The sequence below is a fragment of the Molothrus ater genome, chromosome 28 (assembly GCF_012460135.2).
Source record: "Molothrus ater isolate BHLD 08-10-18 breed brown headed cowbird chromosome 28, BPBGC_Mater_1.1, whole genome shotgun sequence".
In the NCBI taxonomy this organism is placed as follows: domain Eukaryota; kingdom Metazoa; phylum Chordata; class Aves; order Passeriformes; family Icteridae; genus Molothrus; species Molothrus ater.
The window spans coordinates 5,141,969-5,161,243 of record NC_050505.2 but is presented as its reverse complement, the minus strand read 5'-3'; the positions used below and the strand labels follow the sequence as shown (position 1 = coordinate 5,161,243).

At 65.1% G+C, this 19,275-nt stretch overlaps 3 protein-coding genes across 3 annotated transcripts; 2 read left to right on the top strand and 1 right to left on the bottom strand.

The window, feature by feature from the left end:
• The first annotated feature begins 2,183 nt into the window (after positions 1 to 2,183).
• LOC118695329 (histone H2A.V) lies at positions 2,184 to 6,745 on the top strand. Its single transcript, XM_036396825.2, has 5 exons — positions 2,184 to 2,372; positions 5,056 to 5,133; positions 5,756 to 5,869; positions 5,943 to 6,072; positions 6,426 to 6,745. Exons 1-5 carry the CDS (start codon positions 2,184 to 2,186, stop codon positions 6,485 to 6,487), a joined length of 573 nt encoding a protein of 190 aa, XP_036252718.1. The 3' UTR covers positions 6,488 to 6,745.
• A 1,178-nt stretch (positions 6,746 to 7,923) lies between these two features.
• On the top strand, positions 7,924 to 12,892 carry MAT2A (methionine adenosyltransferase 2A). The gene is made up of 9 exons (XM_036396640.2): positions 7,924 to 8,104; positions 9,498 to 9,575; positions 9,653 to 9,775; positions 9,854 to 9,966; positions 10,042 to 10,185; positions 10,267 to 10,485; positions 10,782 to 10,964; positions 11,049 to 11,182; positions 11,518 to 12,892. The coding sequence occupies exons 1-9, from the start codon at positions 8,014 to 8,016 to the stop codon at positions 11,618 to 11,620; spliced, it is 1,188 nt and encodes a 395-aa protein (XP_036252533.1). The 5' UTR covers positions 7,924 to 8,013; the 3' UTR covers positions 11,621 to 12,892.
• Positions 12,893 to 13,290: 398 nt separating this feature from the next.
• Positions 13,291 to 19,203, bottom strand: GGCX (gamma-glutamyl carboxylase). Its single transcript, XM_036396637.2, has 15 exons — positions 19,188 to 19,203; positions 18,884 to 19,102; positions 18,233 to 18,391; positions 17,714 to 17,879; positions 17,297 to 17,375; positions 17,125 to 17,231; positions 16,484 to 16,647; positions 15,984 to 16,243; positions 15,642 to 15,773; positions 15,287 to 15,438; positions 14,806 to 14,975; positions 14,439 to 14,569; positions 14,187 to 14,334; positions 13,562 to 13,751; positions 13,291 to 13,482 (listed from the first exon to the last, which is right to left on the bottom strand). The coding sequence occupies exons 1-15, from the start codon at positions 19,201 to 19,203 to the stop codon at positions 13,326 to 13,328; spliced, it is 2,250 nt and encodes a 749-aa protein (XP_036252530.2). The 3' UTR covers positions 13,291 to 13,325.
• Positions 19,204 to 19,275: the final 72 nt, after the last annotated feature.

The following is a 19,275-nucleotide window of genomic DNA, read 5'->3' as shown; positions in this document are numbered from 1 at the left end:
CACAAACGGAACGTGGGGTGTCCTGAGGGGATCGCCTGACCCAGGGGAGCTGGGGGTGTGTGGTGCCAGCATGGTGGGGAGGGAGGAGGTTTGGCACGGCGTGGGCATGGCGTGTCACAGCTCAGGCTGGTGTGTGCACAGCATAACGTGTGTGTGGGTGTGTGTGAGGTGTGCGTGCCAGCACACGGCTCCATGTGTAAGGCGTGTGTAAAGTGAGTATACGGCTTTGTGCCATCACATGGCTGCCTGCCGTGGATGTGTGTGTACAGTGTGTGTAAGGCTTGCGTGCCATCACATGGCTGCCTGCTGGGTGCGGGTGTAAGGCTGGCAGGGTTTGGCATGGCCCGTGCGTGGTGTGTGTGCCGCGGCTCAGGCAGGTGTGTGTGCACAGATGTGAAAGCGGCCTGCGTGCGGTGTGTCGGGCGCGGGTGCCATCCCGCGGCCGTGCCATCCCGGCGCGGTGCCCGGGGCGGTGTGCCGTGTCCCCGCCGTGCCCGTGCCGTGTCCCCACCGGCGCTGCCGCAGCCCCCGCCCCCCGCGCTGCGGCTCCCTGCGGGCTCGGGCTCATCTGAGGACACGCGGGGACCCGCCTGCGCATGAGCCGCCGTCACCGCCATCGCTGTCACCGCCACCGGGCCTCGCCGCGACCCCCGCCCGCCCCGCGGCTCCTCCCCGTGCCGAGCCCGCGGCCCGCATATCCCCGCGGCCGGGGGAGCAGCTCGTCCGGCCCCATCCCCGGCCCCACCGCACCCCGCAGCTGCTGCGGCCCCCCCGGCTGCCTCCGGGGATGGGGGGAGCTGGGGACAGCTGGAGGGGCCCCGGGGACAGCCGGGGGGCCCTGGATGGAGCCCGGGGGGGCGCAGCCCGCGGCAGTTGCTGCCCGGGACAGGTGCGGCACGCCCGGGGTGCGGGAGCAGCTGCGGCATGAGGGGTGGGCGCACCCTGAGCCTCCCCGGCAGCTGCGGGGGACGCGCGGTGCCCCCCTGCCCGGTGCCGGGGGGAAACGGACGGGGCCGGGCAGGCACCCCGGGGAGGGCCTTCGTCATCCTCCTCCTCGCCCTGCTGCTCCTCCCAGCCCGTGCCTCGGCCACGGGGCAGCCGGGGCAGGGAGGGGGACTGGGGGCCGCCTTGAGCCCCCCGGCAGCTGCAGCGAGGGGCACGGGCCGCCTCGCCCCTGCCCAGTGCAGGGAAACTGGCACCGGGACAGCCGAGGGGAGCAGGAACAGGTGCCGCCGCCCCCGGGCCGGAGAAGGGTGGGGGAACCGGAGCCCCCCGGCAGTGCGGCGAGGAGCGGGGACAGTGCAGGGCTCTCCACCCCGCCCGCTACAGAGGGAAACTGAGGCCCGGCCGGCAGGACACCCCACGGCCGTGGAACAGCGGCCACACCGGGGAGAGCCGGGCTGAGGGGCCCGGGCTCCGGCTCCAGCCGGGGCAGGCCTGTGCTGTGCGGGGGCCAGCAGCTCCGAGCCGCTGCCCTAGCACCGACCCTGGCTGGCGAATCCCCGGTTCCATTTACGAGCTCAGCTCGCCCCACAGTCAGGTTCCATTTGTCAACTGAACGGGGCCCGTCATGAGGAACTGAGGTTTTATTCGCTGTGACATGTTTGCTCGGAAAAGGGGCCCTCTTCCCCCCAAGCAGTGCCGTGAGTTTTTGGGCTTTATGGCCACACCGCCGTCACCACTGACAGACCCTCCGGCCTCTCAGGGTCCGCCCCAGCCCCCAGTCCGGCCCGGGGGCGGCGGGGTCCGAGTTACCTCACGACCGCTGCCCTCCTCACTCATCCTACGGGGCAGCGCCGGGCTATGTGTGTACTGCCCCAGAGACACCGGCGGGCCCGGGTGTCCCCGAGAGGATTCCCCTCTAAGCCCCGAGCAGCACCAGAGGAGCGAGGCCCCCGGAGCCGCGAAACCCCCGCGCTCCCCTCACGGTCCGCCCCCCCCACCGTCTCCCTCACACAAACACGATCCGGGGCGGAGCGATGGAATGGGCGGGAAACAGCAAAGGCTTTCGAATGGCTCAGTCAGCTGCCCATCATCATAACACCGCCTCTCATCGCGGCGTTCGTTATTGCTATTCGCCGGGCGGTGACGTCAGCGACCCGAGTGCGCCCCTCCCTCACCCCGCTGCGGGCCGTGTGCAAAGGCAACACAGCCGTTAAACGAGCCGCTGGGCGGAGCCAGCGATGGACGGGAAAAGAAGCGACTCGCCCATTGGGCACCGTGGGATGTTCAAACTAGTATGGGAGGCGGTGATTGGTGGCGACGCGGCGCGGCCCGCCGCCCCCGCCCGGGCGGGTCATTGTCTGGCGGCTCCTGAGGCGGGTCGGGTGCGGCGGTGGCTTTGGGGTTCGGACGGCGGCGGCGGTACCATGGTGAGGGCAGGGGCAGCAGTGCGGCTCGGGACTCGGGGGGCCGGCCAGGACAGCGCGGCCGGGCAGAGCCAGGCCCCGCGGGGCCGCCAATGGGCGCCGCTGTCAGCGCAGGCCGGGCGGGGGGAGGAGGCCGGGCCCCGGTCCGTGACCTTGGGTCCGGCCCGGCGCTGCCCCGGTGCCCCGTGCCCGCTGCCGCCTGGTTCCCGGGCAGGGGGTTTGTCCTGCCCTCCAAGTCCGGCCCCGCCGGTGCCCTCCCGCGCTGTCAGAGCGGTGCGGCGGCGGCCGGGGTCTCCTCGGCCGCTGTTTGTGCTGGTTGCGGGGCGGTTGGACGGGAGGAAGCAGCTGTCGTGGGCGAAACGTCGATCGAGGGGCCCGAACTGGCTCTGTCAACCGCTCGGCGCCTCCTCCGGGGTTACGCGGACACATCTCAGCCCACTTCCCGGGGAAACGGCCCGGTCCGAGGGGGAGAAACGGGGGATTCATTCTGCCCGGTGCCCCGGTCCTGTGGGCCCGCAGGGGGAATGGGGGCAGCCGGGTGTGGAGCTGTCAGCCAAGGCGGGCAGGGGGATGTGGGTTATGGGGTTCCGTGGACCGGCAGGGTCACTGGGGAGCGTTCTCTGGTTCCATAGGCGGGTTCTGTGGGTTTGCAGGGGGTTCCGGCGGTTCTGTGCAGCCGCGGGGGTTCTGTCGTTCTCCGAAGATCCACGGGAGAGGCTCTGTGGATCCGCAGGGGGCTTGGGGGTTTCTGGGGATCCACAGGTGGGCTCGGGGGGTTCCCTGGGGGGCTCCGGAGCCGGCGGTGAGGGCCCCGGTCTCTCCGCGGTAATGGAAGCACCCTTGGGTTATGCAACTCCGGCTGCCGCCAAGAACTTGTGCTCGGGGATGTCTGGGAATGTGCGGCACGAGATAAGAAGTTGCTGCTTTACAGGGGTTTTATCCTGTTTGAAGCAATAAGAAAAGGAAAAAAAAAAAAAGAAAGTTTGCCTGCCGTGAAGAAGCCAGCGGGTCAGAGCCAGGGAGGGAAGATTTAGCACGGGAATGTGCTCGTAGCGAGGGGCTGTGGTGGAGAGCAGGGATGGAGATGCCACAAGGATTGTCCCAAGGTAGAGGGTGAGGAGAGAATTGCTTGGGATTGCCCCCTCAGGAGGGAGGAGTCCGGGAACCCGCATCTCCCATAGGGAGCTGGAGCCACCTGGGCTGGGGGAACTTCCCGTCGGGACAAACCTCAGGATTTCCACGGCCGGACCTTTCTTGCTCTTTGTAGTCAGCCCCCCTGTGAAAATGACTCAGGCAGGCAGCTCCGAGCTGGAAAACCTGCTTGGGGCAGTGGGAAAGTTCACAGCTGGCTGATAAAAGCCCGCAGTGGGAACAGCCCGTGCTTTTCCCAACGCTGCTTGTTATTCCTGGAGCAAGGAAATATGCACAAATCCCCCTTGCCTCCCCCTTCCTTTCCCATAAATCTCCCTTTCCACCCCTCGAATCCACCCCCAAACGCCCCCCTGGAGTTCAGGAGTTTGATGCAGCAATGTTTTCTCCTGATGAAAGTAGCTCCTACAGAGGGGATTTGCTGGGTCCCCCATGGCCTCACCCGGCGCCCTCTGCTTGCTTTAATCACCTCGGGATTAATTAATGCCCCCTCGTGACTAATTTTTTTTCCAATGTTTGAACTGATCCTTGTGTTAACTCCCACCTGGCTGGGACGGGATCCAGATCTTGGACATTCCCAGGTTAACCAGCATCTTATTTTAAGGATTAACGTGCTCCACTTGCTCTCCTGGCGTGTCTGAATCCTTTCAGCTCCCTCACCATGAGCCAAAATTCCTCCTTTTTAGAGGGGATGGGGATTGTGGGATCAATATATTCTGGAAAAAGAGGGATTGTGAATATTCAGGGTGTTTACAAGCTCCCTTGTCTTTCTGTGGGCTAGAAAACTTGGTTTTGGGGATTCTTATCCCTGTTTCTTTTTTACCTGGAGCAGATTTTGGGTTGCTGACGTCTTTCCCACGGGGAAGGTGCAGCTCCCTTTGCTTTCCTGCGTCACCCAGGGCTCTCACCTTCATTAGGAACAGCTCTCATTAGTGATTAGTGATGTCATAGGGGCTTCCCATATCCCTGGAATCCGTGGATTTCCTGGCAGCGGATGGGAGAGCCCGTTCTTTCTTCCTTGTTACTCAGCAACTCCCAAACTCTTGGCTTTGGCATTTCCACCCCTCCCAATGTGGTTTTCATTAAATAATCCACCATTTCTGGGGCTCCTGGTGATTTCCCACTCTGGAGCAGGAGGGGAATTACCCCTGAATCTCACAGGTTTCACATTCCCATGTGCAGGAGCAGTGCCCTGCCCAGCGTCGCGTGTGGAGAAATTGAATCTGAAAACAAACCGGGCTCACAACTGGAAAAAAACCGAACAATGGGATTTTGGGCTGTTTCCCCCCCCCATTTGGCATTTTCTGGAAAATACTGGGAGTAGTGGCAGCAGGATGAGACCCCCGGGTGAGGGAGCAGCTGCTGCACCCTGAAAACCTCCCTTGTTTATCCCCTTGAATCCGTGTGGTTTGAGCGGCCCTGAGTTGCCAGGGAGCTGCCAGCTTATCCTGCAGCAGGTCCCTCTGGCTTAGAATTAACGAGATTGTTTGGATTCAGGGGCTGATTAGATTAATTAACGGGCCCCTTTCTCCCCCAGGCTGGCGGCAAGGCGGGCAAGGACAGCGGCAAGGCCAAGGCCAAGGCCGTGTCGCGCTCCCAGAGGGCCGGGCTGCAGGTATGCTCAGGGTGCTGGGCACCCCCACGCCGCTGCTTTGGGGTGAAAACATGGGGGTTTGGCACTGGGAGGGGCATGGAGCCATGAGGGGCTTGCAGAGGGGGTTTGCTGGCAGATGGGACACAGGGGATGGAAGGATTAATTGGGAGAAGTATTATATTACATTTTATTATAATATTTCATATTATTATATATTATAATATTTTATACTATTATATAATATATACTTTAGTATAAGATTTTTACTTTATATTCTATTATAAAATTATATTTTAAAATGAATAATTATTAAAATACAATTATTTTATGCTATAAAAGGTATAACATATACACATTTTATATATTTTATGCTATACAAGATAGAATTATATACACATATACAGTCACATACATTTTAGTAAATTATATTTTATGAGATAAATATATCATAAAAATATGTCAATATATTTAATAAAAATATTTTGTGTGACTATAACATATGTTAATACTAGCTATTAACCAGTAATAAATAAATTGGCTAGTGATCTGTTTGGAGAGTTGCAGCCCAAATCAGCCGTGCAGGCTGTCAGTATGCACACCGCGGGGGCTGTGGGTGTTAACGAGGTTGCTGATTGTCCCCCAGTTCCCAGTGGGCCGCATCCACAGGCACCTGAAGACTCGGACCACCAGCCACGGGCGCGTGGGAGCCACGGCAGCCGTGTACAGCGCAGCCATCCTCGAGTACCTGACCGCTGAGGTAGGGCCCCCTCCCTCTGCAGCCCCTGCAGCCCCCCTGCCCCGGCATTCCCACCACTCCTGCCCTCCTGCAGGTACTGGAGCTGGCCGGGAACGCGTCCAAGGATCTCAAAGTGAAGCGGATCACGCCCCGGCACCTGCAGCTGGCCATCCGCGGCGATGAGGAGCTGGACTCGCTGATCAAAGCCACCATCGCCGGAGGAGGTGGGCCTGGCTCCCTGCTCCTTCCTGGGGAGGCTGGGGCAAGGAGAGAAACCAAACCGGGATTGGGGCAGGAGGGGAACGTGGGAAACCAGACAGGGATTGTGGCAAGGAGAGACGGAGGGAAACCAGACAAGGATTGGGGCAAGGAGGGGAATGCGGAAACGAGACAAGGATTGTGGTAAGGAGGGGAATTTAACAGGAATTTGGCGTAAGCACCTGGGGTCACTGCTTGCCTCGATTTACACTGAGGGGGATCTGCTTGGCATTCACAAAATGGGGAATTGAGGGTTTTTTGCAGTTTCTTGGGAATTCTGCAGGTGGCTTCACAGGATTTCTCCCCCCCCTCTCTGCAGGTGTCATTCCCCACATCCACAAGTCTCTGATTGGAAAGAAGGGACAGCAGAAAACGGCGTAGAGGGAGCGCGGCACCAGATCCCCCCGTCATCGTACTGTACCTGGGCACAGGAACATCTCGGGGACACGAGGGATTTTTTTAAGGAATAGTTGAAGGGAAGAGTGTAGAGGATTGACTGTAGAGGAAGCATTGGGATGGGTTTAGATTCTGAGTAGGACACACCACGGGCTGTGGGGCAGCAGCTGGGGGTGGGCGAGTGGCTCGGCTGCCCCCGAGTTTTATACAAAAATGGAACCCATAAACCATTTTTTACAAAAATCCAGGCTGTCTCCAGTGGTAGGAGGGGAGGGGCGGTTTGGGAGGGGGCTTCGAGACCTCCCCGGTACCTGAGAGGGACAAGCACCGCCCACTATGCAAATGTTGGGTGGGTGGGGCGTGTCCCCATGCCCCGCCTCCCGGGAGCACATGGCCGGCTGTGTCCGTCTGTCCAGCCATGGAGGTGTCTGTCCTGGCCCAGCACAAGAGTGTTTGTGTGTCCGTCCCGCCCATCTGGACGGTGTCGTTCTGTCCTTCTGTCCCCGGGCCGGGGTGCGAGCAGGCAGCAAATGGGAGTGTGCGTGTTTGTCAGACAGGTCTGGCTGTGTGGGGGCCACATCCCCATCCCTGCGGGCCGTCTGTCTGTGACTGTCAGGGTCTGTCAGTCCTGGCTGTCCCTCTGTCCTGCCCACGTGGGTCCTGCCCAAGCTCCCACCGAGCCCCGGATGTAGCAGCTGCATACGGGGGCGCTCCGAGCCGGGCCCGGAGGCGGTGGCAGGGGCAGCCGCAGCCGGGCCGGCTCCTGCACTGGCAACACCGGGCACCAGTTGCATCAGGCGTCAAGTGGCCCTGATGGCCGAGGGCACCATTAGGGCCTGCCCGGGCTCAGGCCCGCCCCGCCCAACTGCAGCGCCTGGGGTAGCCGCAGGACCGGTTGTGACCGGGGCAGGGGCAGGGGCCGGGCCGGGCCGGGGTCGGTGCCAGAGGGCCCGAGGTCGCACAATGGCGACGCCGGTCTGCGCAAGATGGCGGCGGTCGGGGGCGGGGCCGTCCTCGCTGCCCGCGGGCCGAGCAGTGCGCATGCGCGCTCCGTGCCATGGCTGGGCGCATGCGTGCGCCGCCGCGCGCCTCGAGCTGCCGGGCCGTGCGGGAGGCACCATGCGGAAACCACGGGGGAGTACGGCGGGGGCATCGGTGTCCGACCGCAGCATTGCGCCGTGCGGGGCAGAGGAGATGGCCTGACCGGCGGTTTAAGTCCGGTAAGTGCTCGGCTGGCTGTGGGGCGCTACGGGCTGCCCCGGAGATGGATCCCAAGCTCCACGTTACGTAACGTGCTCCCCCTGCCCGACTGCAGTGGTTCTGGCTCCCCGCCCCCGTGGCCCGTATGACGCTCGCCATTGGTCGGAGCAGCGGTGGGGCGGGGCGAGGAGGCTATAACTAGAGGCGGCGCGGTAGGGGCCGCGTTCAGTCCATTGCTGGTGTGCTCGGGTTCTGCTGCTCCTGTGTTCTCCCGCTCTCCCCTTCCGCCTATCGCCGCCCATCGAGCCGCCATGAACGGGCAACTGAACGGTTTCCACGAGGTGTTCATCGAGGAGGGCACCTTCCTCTTCACCTCCGAATCCGTGGGCGAGGGGCACCCAGGTGCGGGCCGAGCGGGGCTGGGCGGGGCGGCGATCGCGCAGGCGCGGCCGGGGGCGGGAGGGGGAGACGAGGAGGAGGAGGATGGTGAAGATGAAGATGAAGGAAGTGAGGATGAGGATGGAGGGGAATGAGGGTGGGCCGGGGGGGCGGGCGGGCGGTGACGCGGGCGGGCGCGCGCGCAGTGTGAGACGGGCGCGCGCTCGCCGCATTGCGGGCCCGGCGCGCACGTGCGGCCCGCGTGGGGCGGGACACGGGGGGCGGGGGGGGAACCGGTGCCGCCGTGACTCAGCCGTGACTAAGCAGCTCCCGGTGCCCCCGCACCCCGCGGGACCCCCGCCCCCCACCGTGGGCTCCGTTCCCGCGTGGATGCCGGCGCTAAGACAGGCCCGGTGACCCCCACACATACACACACCCCACGGAGGGCCGGAGTGCCGCCCTCAGCCCACCCCGCGCCCCCCGACGCTGCCGCCGGTGTCGCCCGGCCGGTGATGAAGTCCCGTGGGTCTCCCCGGATGTGCCGTCCCGCCGCAGCGGGGCGGTGGTTGGAGCCCCCCAGGGTCGGTACCGGCCGGTGCCGGGCTCTCCCGGTCTTTGTCCTCGCCGTTCCGGGGCACATGACCGTTAATCTGCGGAGGCGGCTGCCAACGCCCAGTGCCCGCCGCCTCGGCACACCCAGAACCCCTAAACCCTCTCAGCTCCGGCCACTCGGTCACCCAGAGCACGTTGAGCAGCCCCCGAGTTCGCATCATCTCCGGATCCCACTCGGGCCCCACTGCGCCCCACAGCTCTGCTCCTTCTGGCTCGAGCACCCACAACCCGATGGCACAACCTGTGCCTGCTCTGGGGCTCTCCCTACGCTGCCTGAGGGAGGAGGCTGGGAGATCCCATTCCTCCCTCTTTCCCACCAAAAAGCATCCGGGGCATCCTCCTCCCCTCACCCAGCTGGGCGCTGCCTTGTCCTCGCCCAGATCCTGCCTGGAAGGTCGCTGCCAAGGACACCCGCAGTGCCGGGAACACGGGTGGCCCTTGGGACACCCCCACCCACACGAAACCCCCCGGGAGCAGGAGGGAGCTGGTGTCTGGTGGGGTATGGCTGGAGCAGCCTTGGCAGGAGGCAGAGCTGCTGGGAGCTGGCGTGCTGCGGGTTTGGGAAGCTGGCACACAGGTCTGATCCCCTCAGTGGTGCCACAGGGCTCAGCCTTAGCTGGAACTGGAGCTTAACTGGGGCATGCCTGGAATTCCAGGCTGGGGACAAGGCGAGGGCTGTGTGCACCCTGGGGGGCTCCTGGGTCATGGGGCTCTGATCCCCGTGCTGGAGGCTCCGGAAGGAAGGGCTGTGCTCTGTTGGGCTGTCCCACGCCACCGTGACGCCTCCTGCTCTCCGTGTCCCCAGATAAAATCTGCGACCAGATCAGCGATGCTGTCCTGGATGCCCACCTCAAGCAGGACCCCGATGCCAAGGTGGCCTGTGGTGAGTAAGGGCACCAGAGGACAGCCAGTGGGTGACGTGGAGGTGACAACACGCTGACGTCACCCTTGTCCCTGCAGAGACGGTGGCCAAAACCGGGATGATCCTGCTGGCGGGGGAGATCACCTCCCGGGCCAACGTGGACTACCAGAAGGTGGTCCGGGACACCATCCGGCACATTGGCTACGACGACTCCTCCAAAGGTGTGTCCCGGGCTGCCACAGCCCCAGTGACAGCGCAGGCTGGCACCAGGCTCACCAGAGCCCCCTTTGTCCCCCCAGGCTTTGACTACAAGACGTGCAACGTGCTGGTGGCCCTGGAGCAGCAGTCCCCGGACATCGCCCAGGGCGTGCACCTGGACCGCAGCGAGGAGGACATCGGTGCTGGTGACCAGGTGAGCCCCGGGGCCATGGGCTCCCTGTGGTGGTGACTGAGGGCCGGGTGTGACCCCCTTGTCCCTGTGCCACAGGGGCTGATGTTTGGCTACGCCACGGACGAGACCGAGGAGTGCATGCCCCTGACGATTGTGCTGGCGCACAAGCTCAACGCCAAGCTGGCTGAGCTGCGCCGCAGCGGAGCCCTGCCCTGGCTGCGCCCTGACTCCAAGACACAGGTGAGGAGCTGGTGGCTCCACAGAGCCCTCGGCAGCCCCGTGTCCCCGCCTGGCCTCTGACTGGCGTGGTGTCCCCCACAGGTGACAGTGCAGTACATGCAGGACCGTGGGGCTGTGATCCCCATCCGGGTGCACACCATCGTCATCTCGGTGCAGCACGACGAGGACGTGTGCCTGGACGAGATGCGTGACGCCCTCAAGGAGAAGGTCATCAAGGCCGTGGTGCCACCCAAGTACCTGGACGATGACACCATCTACCACCTGCAGCCCAGCGGCCGCTTCGTCATCGGCGGGCCCCAGGTGCAGCCCGGGGCAGCGTGGTGGTGGCAGCAGTGACACTGTGCTGGTGGTGGTGGTGGCATGGTGATGGTGTGGTGCTGAGGGCTGGTGACAGCATGGTGACAGTGCTGACGCGGTGATGGTGACACTTATGGTGGCATAGTGGTGGCAGTTACAGTCGTTCAGCGGTGGTGAGAGTGGCACAGAGGTGGCGTGGTTATGGTGGCAGCGGTAACGCCATAGTGGTCACAGCACAGTGACGGTGGCGCTGGTGGCAGCGCAGACAGGGTTGTGACGCTGCTGTCTGTCCCCACCAGGGTGACGCGGGGCTCACGGGCCGCAAGATCATCGTGGACACGTACGGGGGCTGGGGCGCGCACGGCGGCGGCGCCTTCTCGGGCAAGGACTACACCAAGGTGGATCGCTCGGCCGCCTACGCCGCGCGCTGGGTGGCCAAGTCCCTGGTGAAGGCCGGGCTGTGCCGCAGGGTGCTGGTCCAGGTGGGTGCTGGCTCCGGGTGGGCGCCGATCTTCCCTCTCAGGCTCCTGGGCTCCGGCCTCACCCGCAGCCCCGTTCCCCTGCAGGTGTCCTACGCCATCGGGGTCTCGCACCCCTTGTCCATCTCCATCTTCCACTACGGCACCTCGCAGAAGAGCGAGCGCGAGCTGCTCGAGATCGTCAAGAAGAACTTCGACCTGCGCCCCGGGGTCATCGTCAGGTAACGGGCGCGGGGGGCTGTGCCGGGGGGCGGGGCGGGCGGGGGTCCCTCCCGGAGCAGCCCGGGGACCGCCTGGCGCCTGGACCCGGCGCGGAGCCGCTCGGCCGGACGGAGAAGGCGCGCTCGGGGCGCGGACGGGGTAAGTATCCGCCGGAGCCGAGCGCTTGGAGCTTCCCCGGCTCCTGCCCGGGGGCGCGGCCCGGGAAGCTCCAACCGCCCCGCGGGGCGGGGAGGGGGCGGAGGCGCCGCTGCGGAACCCCCGGCCAGGCAGGGAAGGAAGGGGCGAAGGCAGGAGCCCGGGGCAGCCTCACTGAGTCGGGAATTGTGTATTCCAGGGATCTGGATCTGAAGAAGCCCCTCTATCAGAGGACCGCAGCCTATGGCCACTTTGGTAGGGACAGTTTCCCTTGGGAAGTGCCCAAAAAACTAAAATACTGAGAAAAGAGCATTGTTAGGGCTTTTCCCCCCACTCCCGCGGGCGTAGGTTACAGAGAAGCCCGTGGGCTCTGGGGGAAAGAGCTCCCGGCCCCCCCCCAGGCTCCCCGGCCCCCCCATTGTCTCTCACCATCGTTTTGGTTGTGTGGGGACCACGTGCCTCTCCTGGAGCCCCCCCTCGTCCCCCCAATTCCCTCTGGATGGTTTTTAACGAATCTCTCTTCACTCCGAGCTGTGAGATGGGGAAAAAGGCCCAAGTGCCCTCTCTCACCCTCCCCGTGCCCCCACAGTCCCTCTGTGGCAAGGGCCACCCCAGTCTGGGTCGCAGCAGTCCTGCTGTGGGGGGATACTCCATTTTATCACTCCCCTTTTTCCCCAAATTCCACTACATCAGGGGGACCCCCATCCTGCTGCAGCGGGGGACACACAAACGCCCCCGTTCTGGCTCCCTGTGTGCCCCCACAGTCCCCATTCCACTGGGAGGATTCTCATTTTGGCTCCCCCAGTCCCGCTGGTGGGGAAGACACTTCCCATTCCACCTCCCCACCCCCCTGGGACCTCGCTGGTGCTGGGTTTGGTTCTTAACCCTCATTTTTAACCTCTTTTTGTTCCAAAAATGCACATTTTGGGGGGGGAGGACACGCTAAAACTGACCCCCAACCCCCCCCCCCCCGAGGGTTCGGTACCAGAGGAAAACATTTTACCTTTTTTTTTTTTTTTTTTTTTGGGGTTTTAATCCAAAAGCTGAAGCAACTCCCCAACTGCACAACCCCCCAACCCCCCAACTTTGTCCGGATTTTGGGGGGCAAGGGGAGGCATTTGGCGCTTGATACTTGAAGGTTTGGTGTATTTATTGTGCGCCGAGGCGGGGGCGTGAGTACAGAGAAGCCCCCGCGCTCAGCCGGCAGCTCCTGATCCCCGATGAAAGCCCCCCCTTCCCCTCCCCCGCCCTCCCCCCAGCCCCCCAGCGCTTTGGGGTGAAACGGGGCGGGATTGGGTTTGTTGGAGCGCCGGGGGTGCCCGGGCGCGGCGCTGGTGGCCGGTGTGGTACAGAGAAGCCGGCTTGTTTACTGCCCGCCCGGGCTCCGGCCCCCAGAGTGCCTTGGGGGGGGGCATGGGGGGCTTTCCCTGCCCTTGAGGATAGAGGGGTTTTTGTTTTTTTTTTTCTTGGTTTTACTATTTTCGGGAGGTTTCGTCCGAATGTTTTGATCCACTGAATCCAAAAATGAACTCAAAAAGAAAAAGAATCTCAATAAAAGCGATGGGTTAGACGGAGCCACCTTGAGTGTGTGTGGGGGGACACAGGGGCAGCTGAGGGATTTTGGGAACTGAAGCACTGGGGATGGAGAAATTGGGGTGCAAGGGAAAGTGGGATTTGGGGGAGGAGATGGGGACAAAGCGTGTGTGGGGGAACAGGGATGGGGGAAGCGGAGTACAAGGCAGGAATGAGCATTGGGGCAACGGCTATGGGGGAAATTGGGGTTTGGGGAGATAATGGGAATGGGGAAACAGGTATGGGGGAACTGGGGTTCAGGGGAGATGGGATGGAGGAAGCAGGAAGGGAATGTGGCTGAGGGATGGAGGGAATGGGGCACAGTGGGGAACGCACAGGGAAGGAGGGGTACATATGGGGAGAATCCGGGGCACTGGGGGGAAACTGAGGCACGGGAGGATTTCTGGCTTACAAAACTGCATTTATTGGGGGTGTTCAGAGCTCTGGGCCCCTCGGGGCCGCCCCGTCGCCCTCGGGCCGAGCCTCCTCCTCCTCCCCGCGCCAGGTGGCGAAGGCCACCTCCTGTGCCAGGCGCTCCGGGGCCGGGCGGCCCAGCGCCAGGTTCCGCAGGGCAATCAGCGTCATCAGGGCACTGCGGGGACAGCCGTGGGCACTGGGGGGACACTGGGGACACCATGGGGACACGAGGGGACGGGGGCTCTGGGACTGACCTGCGGCGGAAGAGGAAGAACTTCCTGCGGAGGAAGCGGCGCAGGCGCTGGGCCAGGCCGGCCTCGCGCTCCCTGCGCTGCTGGCGCTGCTCCCGCCGCAGGAACAGCGACACCAGCGGGTCCAGGGGCGCCCCCGCGGGCAGGGGCTCCCCCAGCAGCGGCCGCAGCTCGGGGGGCAGCGGGGCCTGCTCTGGGGGCAGAGGGGGCGCCTGTGATCCCCCCAGCTCGGTGCTGGCGATTCTGGGGGTCCCCATGATCCCCCCCGTCTGGTGATGGGAACTGGGGGTGATCTCCCCACCCCAGTGACAGGGACTGGCTGTCCCTGTCATCCTCCCATGCTATTGCTCTCCAGAGAAAGAGGTGACTGGAATTTGGGGTCCCTGCTCTCCCCCCAGCGTCAGTGACTGGGGTCTTCCATGATCCTGTCAGTCACCAGGGGCTGAGCTGATGGAGCTTCTGGGGTCCCCCAGTGCTACCCAGGGCGTGATGCGATGGGGATTTTGGGGTCCCGGGAAGCAAGGCCTCAAGGATTTTGAGGTTCCCAGGTGTGAGGTGCCAGGGGTGCCCAGGGCTGGGTGTTTGGGGGTCTCGGGGGCGCCCAGGGCTGGGTGTTTGGGGGTCTCACCGGTGCCGTTGCGCACGCGCTCCCGCAGCTCCTGCAGCCGCGTCAGGTTCTGCTCCAGCTCCAGCGCCGTGGTGTTCACGTACAGGTACATGTAGCACGAGGGCTCGCGGGACACCGTGTGCACCTTGTGGTACTGCCCTGCTGGCAGCTGGGGGAACGGGATGTCAGCACCCCTGGGCACCCCAAAACCCACCCGGGGAACCCCCAGCCTCACCTGCATCCCCTCATCCTGCAGAGAGACCCCAGCCTCACCTGCATCCCCTGCCCCTCCTGCAGGGAGTGGTTCTGCTGCTGCTCCACCAGCTCCACCAGCACCTGCCCCTTCAGCACCCGCAGGCTCGTGTTCCCCAGGTCCTCGCTCACAAAGTTCTCCAGGTGCAGGCCTGGAACGCAGCTGCCTCTGTACCCCCTGTACCCCAAACCTCCGGGACCCCCCCGTTGTGCCCCCACATCCCTCCGAGCCTCAGGTACCCCCCCTGTCCTCCTCTCCACCCTCCCACGGACTGCAGGGACCCCCCTGTACCCCAAAGCCCCCCCAACCTCAGGATTGGTACCCAGCCCCTGAAGCCCGGTGCCCCCCACTGCCCCCTCCATGCCCCCCAGGACCCCCGGGCCGCACCGGGGAAGTCAGCGATGAACACGGCGTCCGTGTGTCCGTCCAGCTGCGCCTCCAGCTCCTGCAGCCGCTGGCGCCACGGCGACAGATCCACGAGCAGCGGCAGCAGCCACGGCGTGGGGGTCCACGGGGACCAGGGGGCGCGCACCAGGTCCACACGGGGGTCCACGAGCCTGGGGGGACAAGGGCTCAAAACCCGCAGCGCCCCCAAATCCCTCGTGCGCCCCCAAACCACTGCTGGAAGGGACAGTGCTCATGGCACAGGGGACCATAACAGCACATGGGGCCCACGACAGCTGTGGGGACAAGCCACCCCCTTGTGGCACCCCCACGTGTCCCTGTGTTCCCCCAAACCCTGTGTCCTCCCTAACGTCAGCTGAAAGGAGCAGCAGCAGCACCCACAGCTCCCAGAGCAGAGCCACCCACAGGTCCCCCATGGCCCTGTCCCCTATGGCTCCTGTCCCCCATGTCCCCCGTGTGCCACCTCTGCTGGAAGCGCTCGTTGATGGACACCCAGACGTCGAAGTAGATCTGGGGCTGGCTGATGTTGTAGCGTGGCAGCAGCTGGCTCAGGCAGGCCGAGTACTGCTTCAGCATGTCAGCGTGGTCCCGCCAGCGCCGGCTCTGCGTGAACGCCTGGGGAATGGGAGGGAAACTGAGGCATAGGGGAATGAGGGATGGGGGAAATGAGGAATAGGAAAAAACGAGGCTCAGGGGTTGTTCCATGAGTGATGGGGAAATGTGAGGAGAAACAGAGGCACAGGGGGAAAACGAGGGATGAAGGAAACTGAGGCCCACGGGGGAAGTCCCCGCATTTGGGAGCTCTGGGGGTCACTCACCCCTGGTTTGAGGTAGCCCACCTCCCCGGTGAGCCCGTCCCTGTAGGTGATCTTGACGTGCTGGTGGAAGCGGGAGTGCACCATCATGTCCCACGAGTAGCCATAGAGCCCGTTGGTCCAGTTGTTGTAGCCCTGGGGGGACATGGGGGGGTCACAGAGCACAGGGCTGTCCCCACCCCAGGGGGACAAGGAGGTGACAGGGCCCCCACACCATACCCTAAGTGCCCCTCCATCCCCCAAACTGCCCCCCAAATCCCCCAGTCCCCTCCTGTGCCTCCCAAACTCCTCCTCACCCTCCTGAGGTGTCCCCAGAGCACCTCCCCAGTCCCTCCCCGTGCCCACCTGGGTGATGAAGTGGGAGTAGGGCAGGAAGAGCTGCTCCAGCACGTAGAGGATGGTGAAGGCTGCGGCCAGGTGCTGGCGAGGCCGAAGGCCCCCCCGGGCTCTCCTGCCCCCGTAGTGGCAGTCGGGGCTGGGCTGGGGGGGCTCCGTGCTGGGCAGCCAGGCCTGCAGCCGGGGCGGGCAGCGGGCCACGAGCCCCCGGGGCCACTCGGGCCGGCAGAAGAGCCCGTTGGTGGCCAGCATGGTGTAGGAGAACATGCCTGGGGAGGACAGTTAGGGACCGGGGCTGGGGGCGCCCAGGGCTGGGCCTGGGGACGTCCCTGCACAGAGCCAGGGTGATTTGGGGTGTCCGGGCACCCCTGTTTAGCACTGGGGGGGGGGTTGGGGGCTGTGGAGGGGGGAGATCAGCCTGGCTGGGGGTGCCCATGGGTGCCATGTCCAGGCTGGGGCTGCTCTGGGGGTGCACTGGGGGGGTCTGGGGGTGCCTTTTCCCCCCTCACCGATGCTGAAGAGCTGGGAGTTCATGCAGTGGAAGTAGGTGACGAAGACGAGGGCCAGGGGCCGCGTGGCGTCGAAGAAGAGCAGGAAGCCGGCGGAGAGGTCGAGCACCAGCCCGCCCCCGTGCACCACCAGGCGGCTGGTGAGCTCCTCCGACAGCACCAGCCTGGCCACGGAGCCTTCCTCGGCATCGGCCCGGCCCCAGCGCCGCCCCCAGCCCACCCTGCCCCGCCCAGCCCATCCCATCGCCGCCCTCACCTTCCTCCTGCTGTGCGTCACGCTCCTCATCCTCAACCCAAACCCAACCCCCTGGAGCCCTCCTCATCCCATCCCCAGCCCAGCAGCCCTTCTCCCTTCCCCGTCATCATCATCATCAAACCTCCTTAACCTCATCCTCCGACCCATAACCCTCCCAAATGTATCCAATTGATCCCATCCCATCCTATCCCACTGATCCCAATCCCATCCCATTGATCCCATCCCATCCCCACCTTCATCTTCATCCCCTCCCCATCACCCCCTCCTCATCCTCACCTTTGGACCCCTCAATTCCGCTGCACCCTCATCGACCCCCTTCACCCTCCTCATCCTCACCCCTCGCCCCCCTGGCCCCCTCCCCTGCCCTGCCCTGCCCTGGCCTGACCTGAAGGGTGCAAAGAGCCAGTGTCGGGCGAGGGTCCCCATGGAGAAGCCCCCGACCCAGTCAGCGTCCAGCTTCTTGAGCCCCGCGATGAAGTACACGATGAACACCTGGGGGGGCATGGTCAGGGGGTCCTGGGGGGGTCCCGGGGGTGCCTCAGGGCAGGGACACCCACCTGGGCACGCAGCAGGGCGTAGTTCCACAGCGGCACGTGGGCGTTGCGCTTGCGGGGCCGGAACAGCCCGTCCACGGAGCTGGGGGGACACGGGGGACATTGTCACTGTCCCCAGCGTGCCACCACTGCCACAGCCCTGGGGACACGCTGGGGACAGAGAGCCAGGCCTGGCAGCAGGACCTGTCCCACCAGGTGGGTGCACAGTGCCACAGGGATGGCCCCTGGGGACACGGCACCATGGGCACCTGTGCCACCCCCTGAGCACCATGGGGACCTTGGGGTCTGGGCCGCCCCACTGGGACCGTGGTGGTGCAAGGGATCCCACACCCTCTGCCACCCCATGGGAACCCCAGCCCCATGTCACCCCCCCTGCTGCTCCTGGGATCCCCCAGAGTCCCCACAGGCCCCGGTGCCCACCCGTAGCGGTCAGCGCCCAGCAGTGCCAGCTGGAAGCCCAGCAGCCCGTAGAGGTAGGAGTGGTTGTTCCAGGAGGTTTTGTCCAGCAGCAGCAGGTACCAGTAGGGGCACAGGAACGCCACGCAGCTCAGCCGGTAGCAGCAGCCCAGCATGATGCCCAGAGCCCCTGTGGGCACAGGGCCCCCGGTGTGTCCCCTGTCCCCTCCTGCCGCCTGTGCCCAGCCTCCCTCTGCTCCCCTGCCCGTCCCAGTGCCCACCCCAGTGCCAGCCCTTGCCGTGGTTCCTGCCCACATCTCAGCCCCGTTCCTGCCCCAGTGCCATCCCTGTTCCTGCCCTAGTACCAACCACCCTGATCCTGTCCCCATCCCACCCCTCTTCCTGTCCCAGTGCCACCCCTGATCCTGTCCCCATCCCATCCCCATTCCTGTCCCCATGCCACCCCCATTCCTGCCGCCGTTCCCACCCCCGTTCCTCCCATTCCGTTCCCCCCCGTTCCCCCGGTTTCCCCCGTGCCCGTACCCAGGAACATGACGGTGTAGAGCAGGTACATCCAGTCCAGGGGCAGCGGCGCCAGGAAGGGCAGCAGGGGGAAGCGGCAAACCTCCAGCCCGTCCAGGTACCGCTGGTCCAGGTGGCCCAGCCCGCGCTCCTGCGGCACGTCCAGGGCCATCAGCAGCCCTGGGGGCACGGGGGGCACGGGGGGCACTGGTCAGTGGTCACTCGGGCAGTGGTCACTCGGTCACTGACCGCTCCTCTCGCCCGGGCCATGGCCGGACCTTTGCTCTGATGCTGACGTGTCACGGCCGGACACCGCCGGCCCCCGGGGATGGGGGACCCCCGGATCCCGGACCCTCTCCCCATCCCCCGAGCCCCCGCCCAGGTCCCGGTGCCCCCGAGTGTCCCCGGATTCCCGGTGCCCCCGGACCCCCAGCCTCCCTGTGCCCCCCGAGTCCCCGCGGAGCCCTCCGGAGCTCCCCCATCCCTCCCGGGCTCCTCGAGCCCCTGCTCACTCCGTCCCCCCGGTGTCTCCCGGTGTCTCCCCGTGCGCGGTCCCCCTGTCCCGGTGCCCCTCAGAGCCCCTCGGTCCCCCATCCCCCGGTCTCCCTCGTGCCCTCCCGGTCTGTCCCAGCCCCGGTTCCCCGAGCCCCCCCGGTGCCGGTCCCCGCTGACCGAAGGCGGCGCGGAAAGCGCCGAGCGCGGCGGGGTCCTGCGGCCGGTGCAGCAGCCGCACGAAGCGGTGCCAGCGCGTCAGCTCCCGCAGCTCGAACCCCAGCAGCCGCCGCGCCAGCCCGGGCCCGGTGCCGGTACCGGGGGCCTTGGGGGTCCCGGTGGGGCCTGGGGGGGGCTCCGCCGCCTCCCCCCGCTCCGGCCGCCGCCGCCGCGCCGCGCCTGCCGGGGGGGTCACAGGTCAGGGGTCACCGGTCGGGGGTCGTGGGGGTCCCGGGGGTCCCGCGCCCCCCGCCCCGCTCCGCACCCGCCGCCGCCGCCATCGCCGCGACCCCGCCCCGCCCGCTGCACGTGACGGCCGCGGCGACCAATCAGCTGCGAGGAGGGCGGGGCAA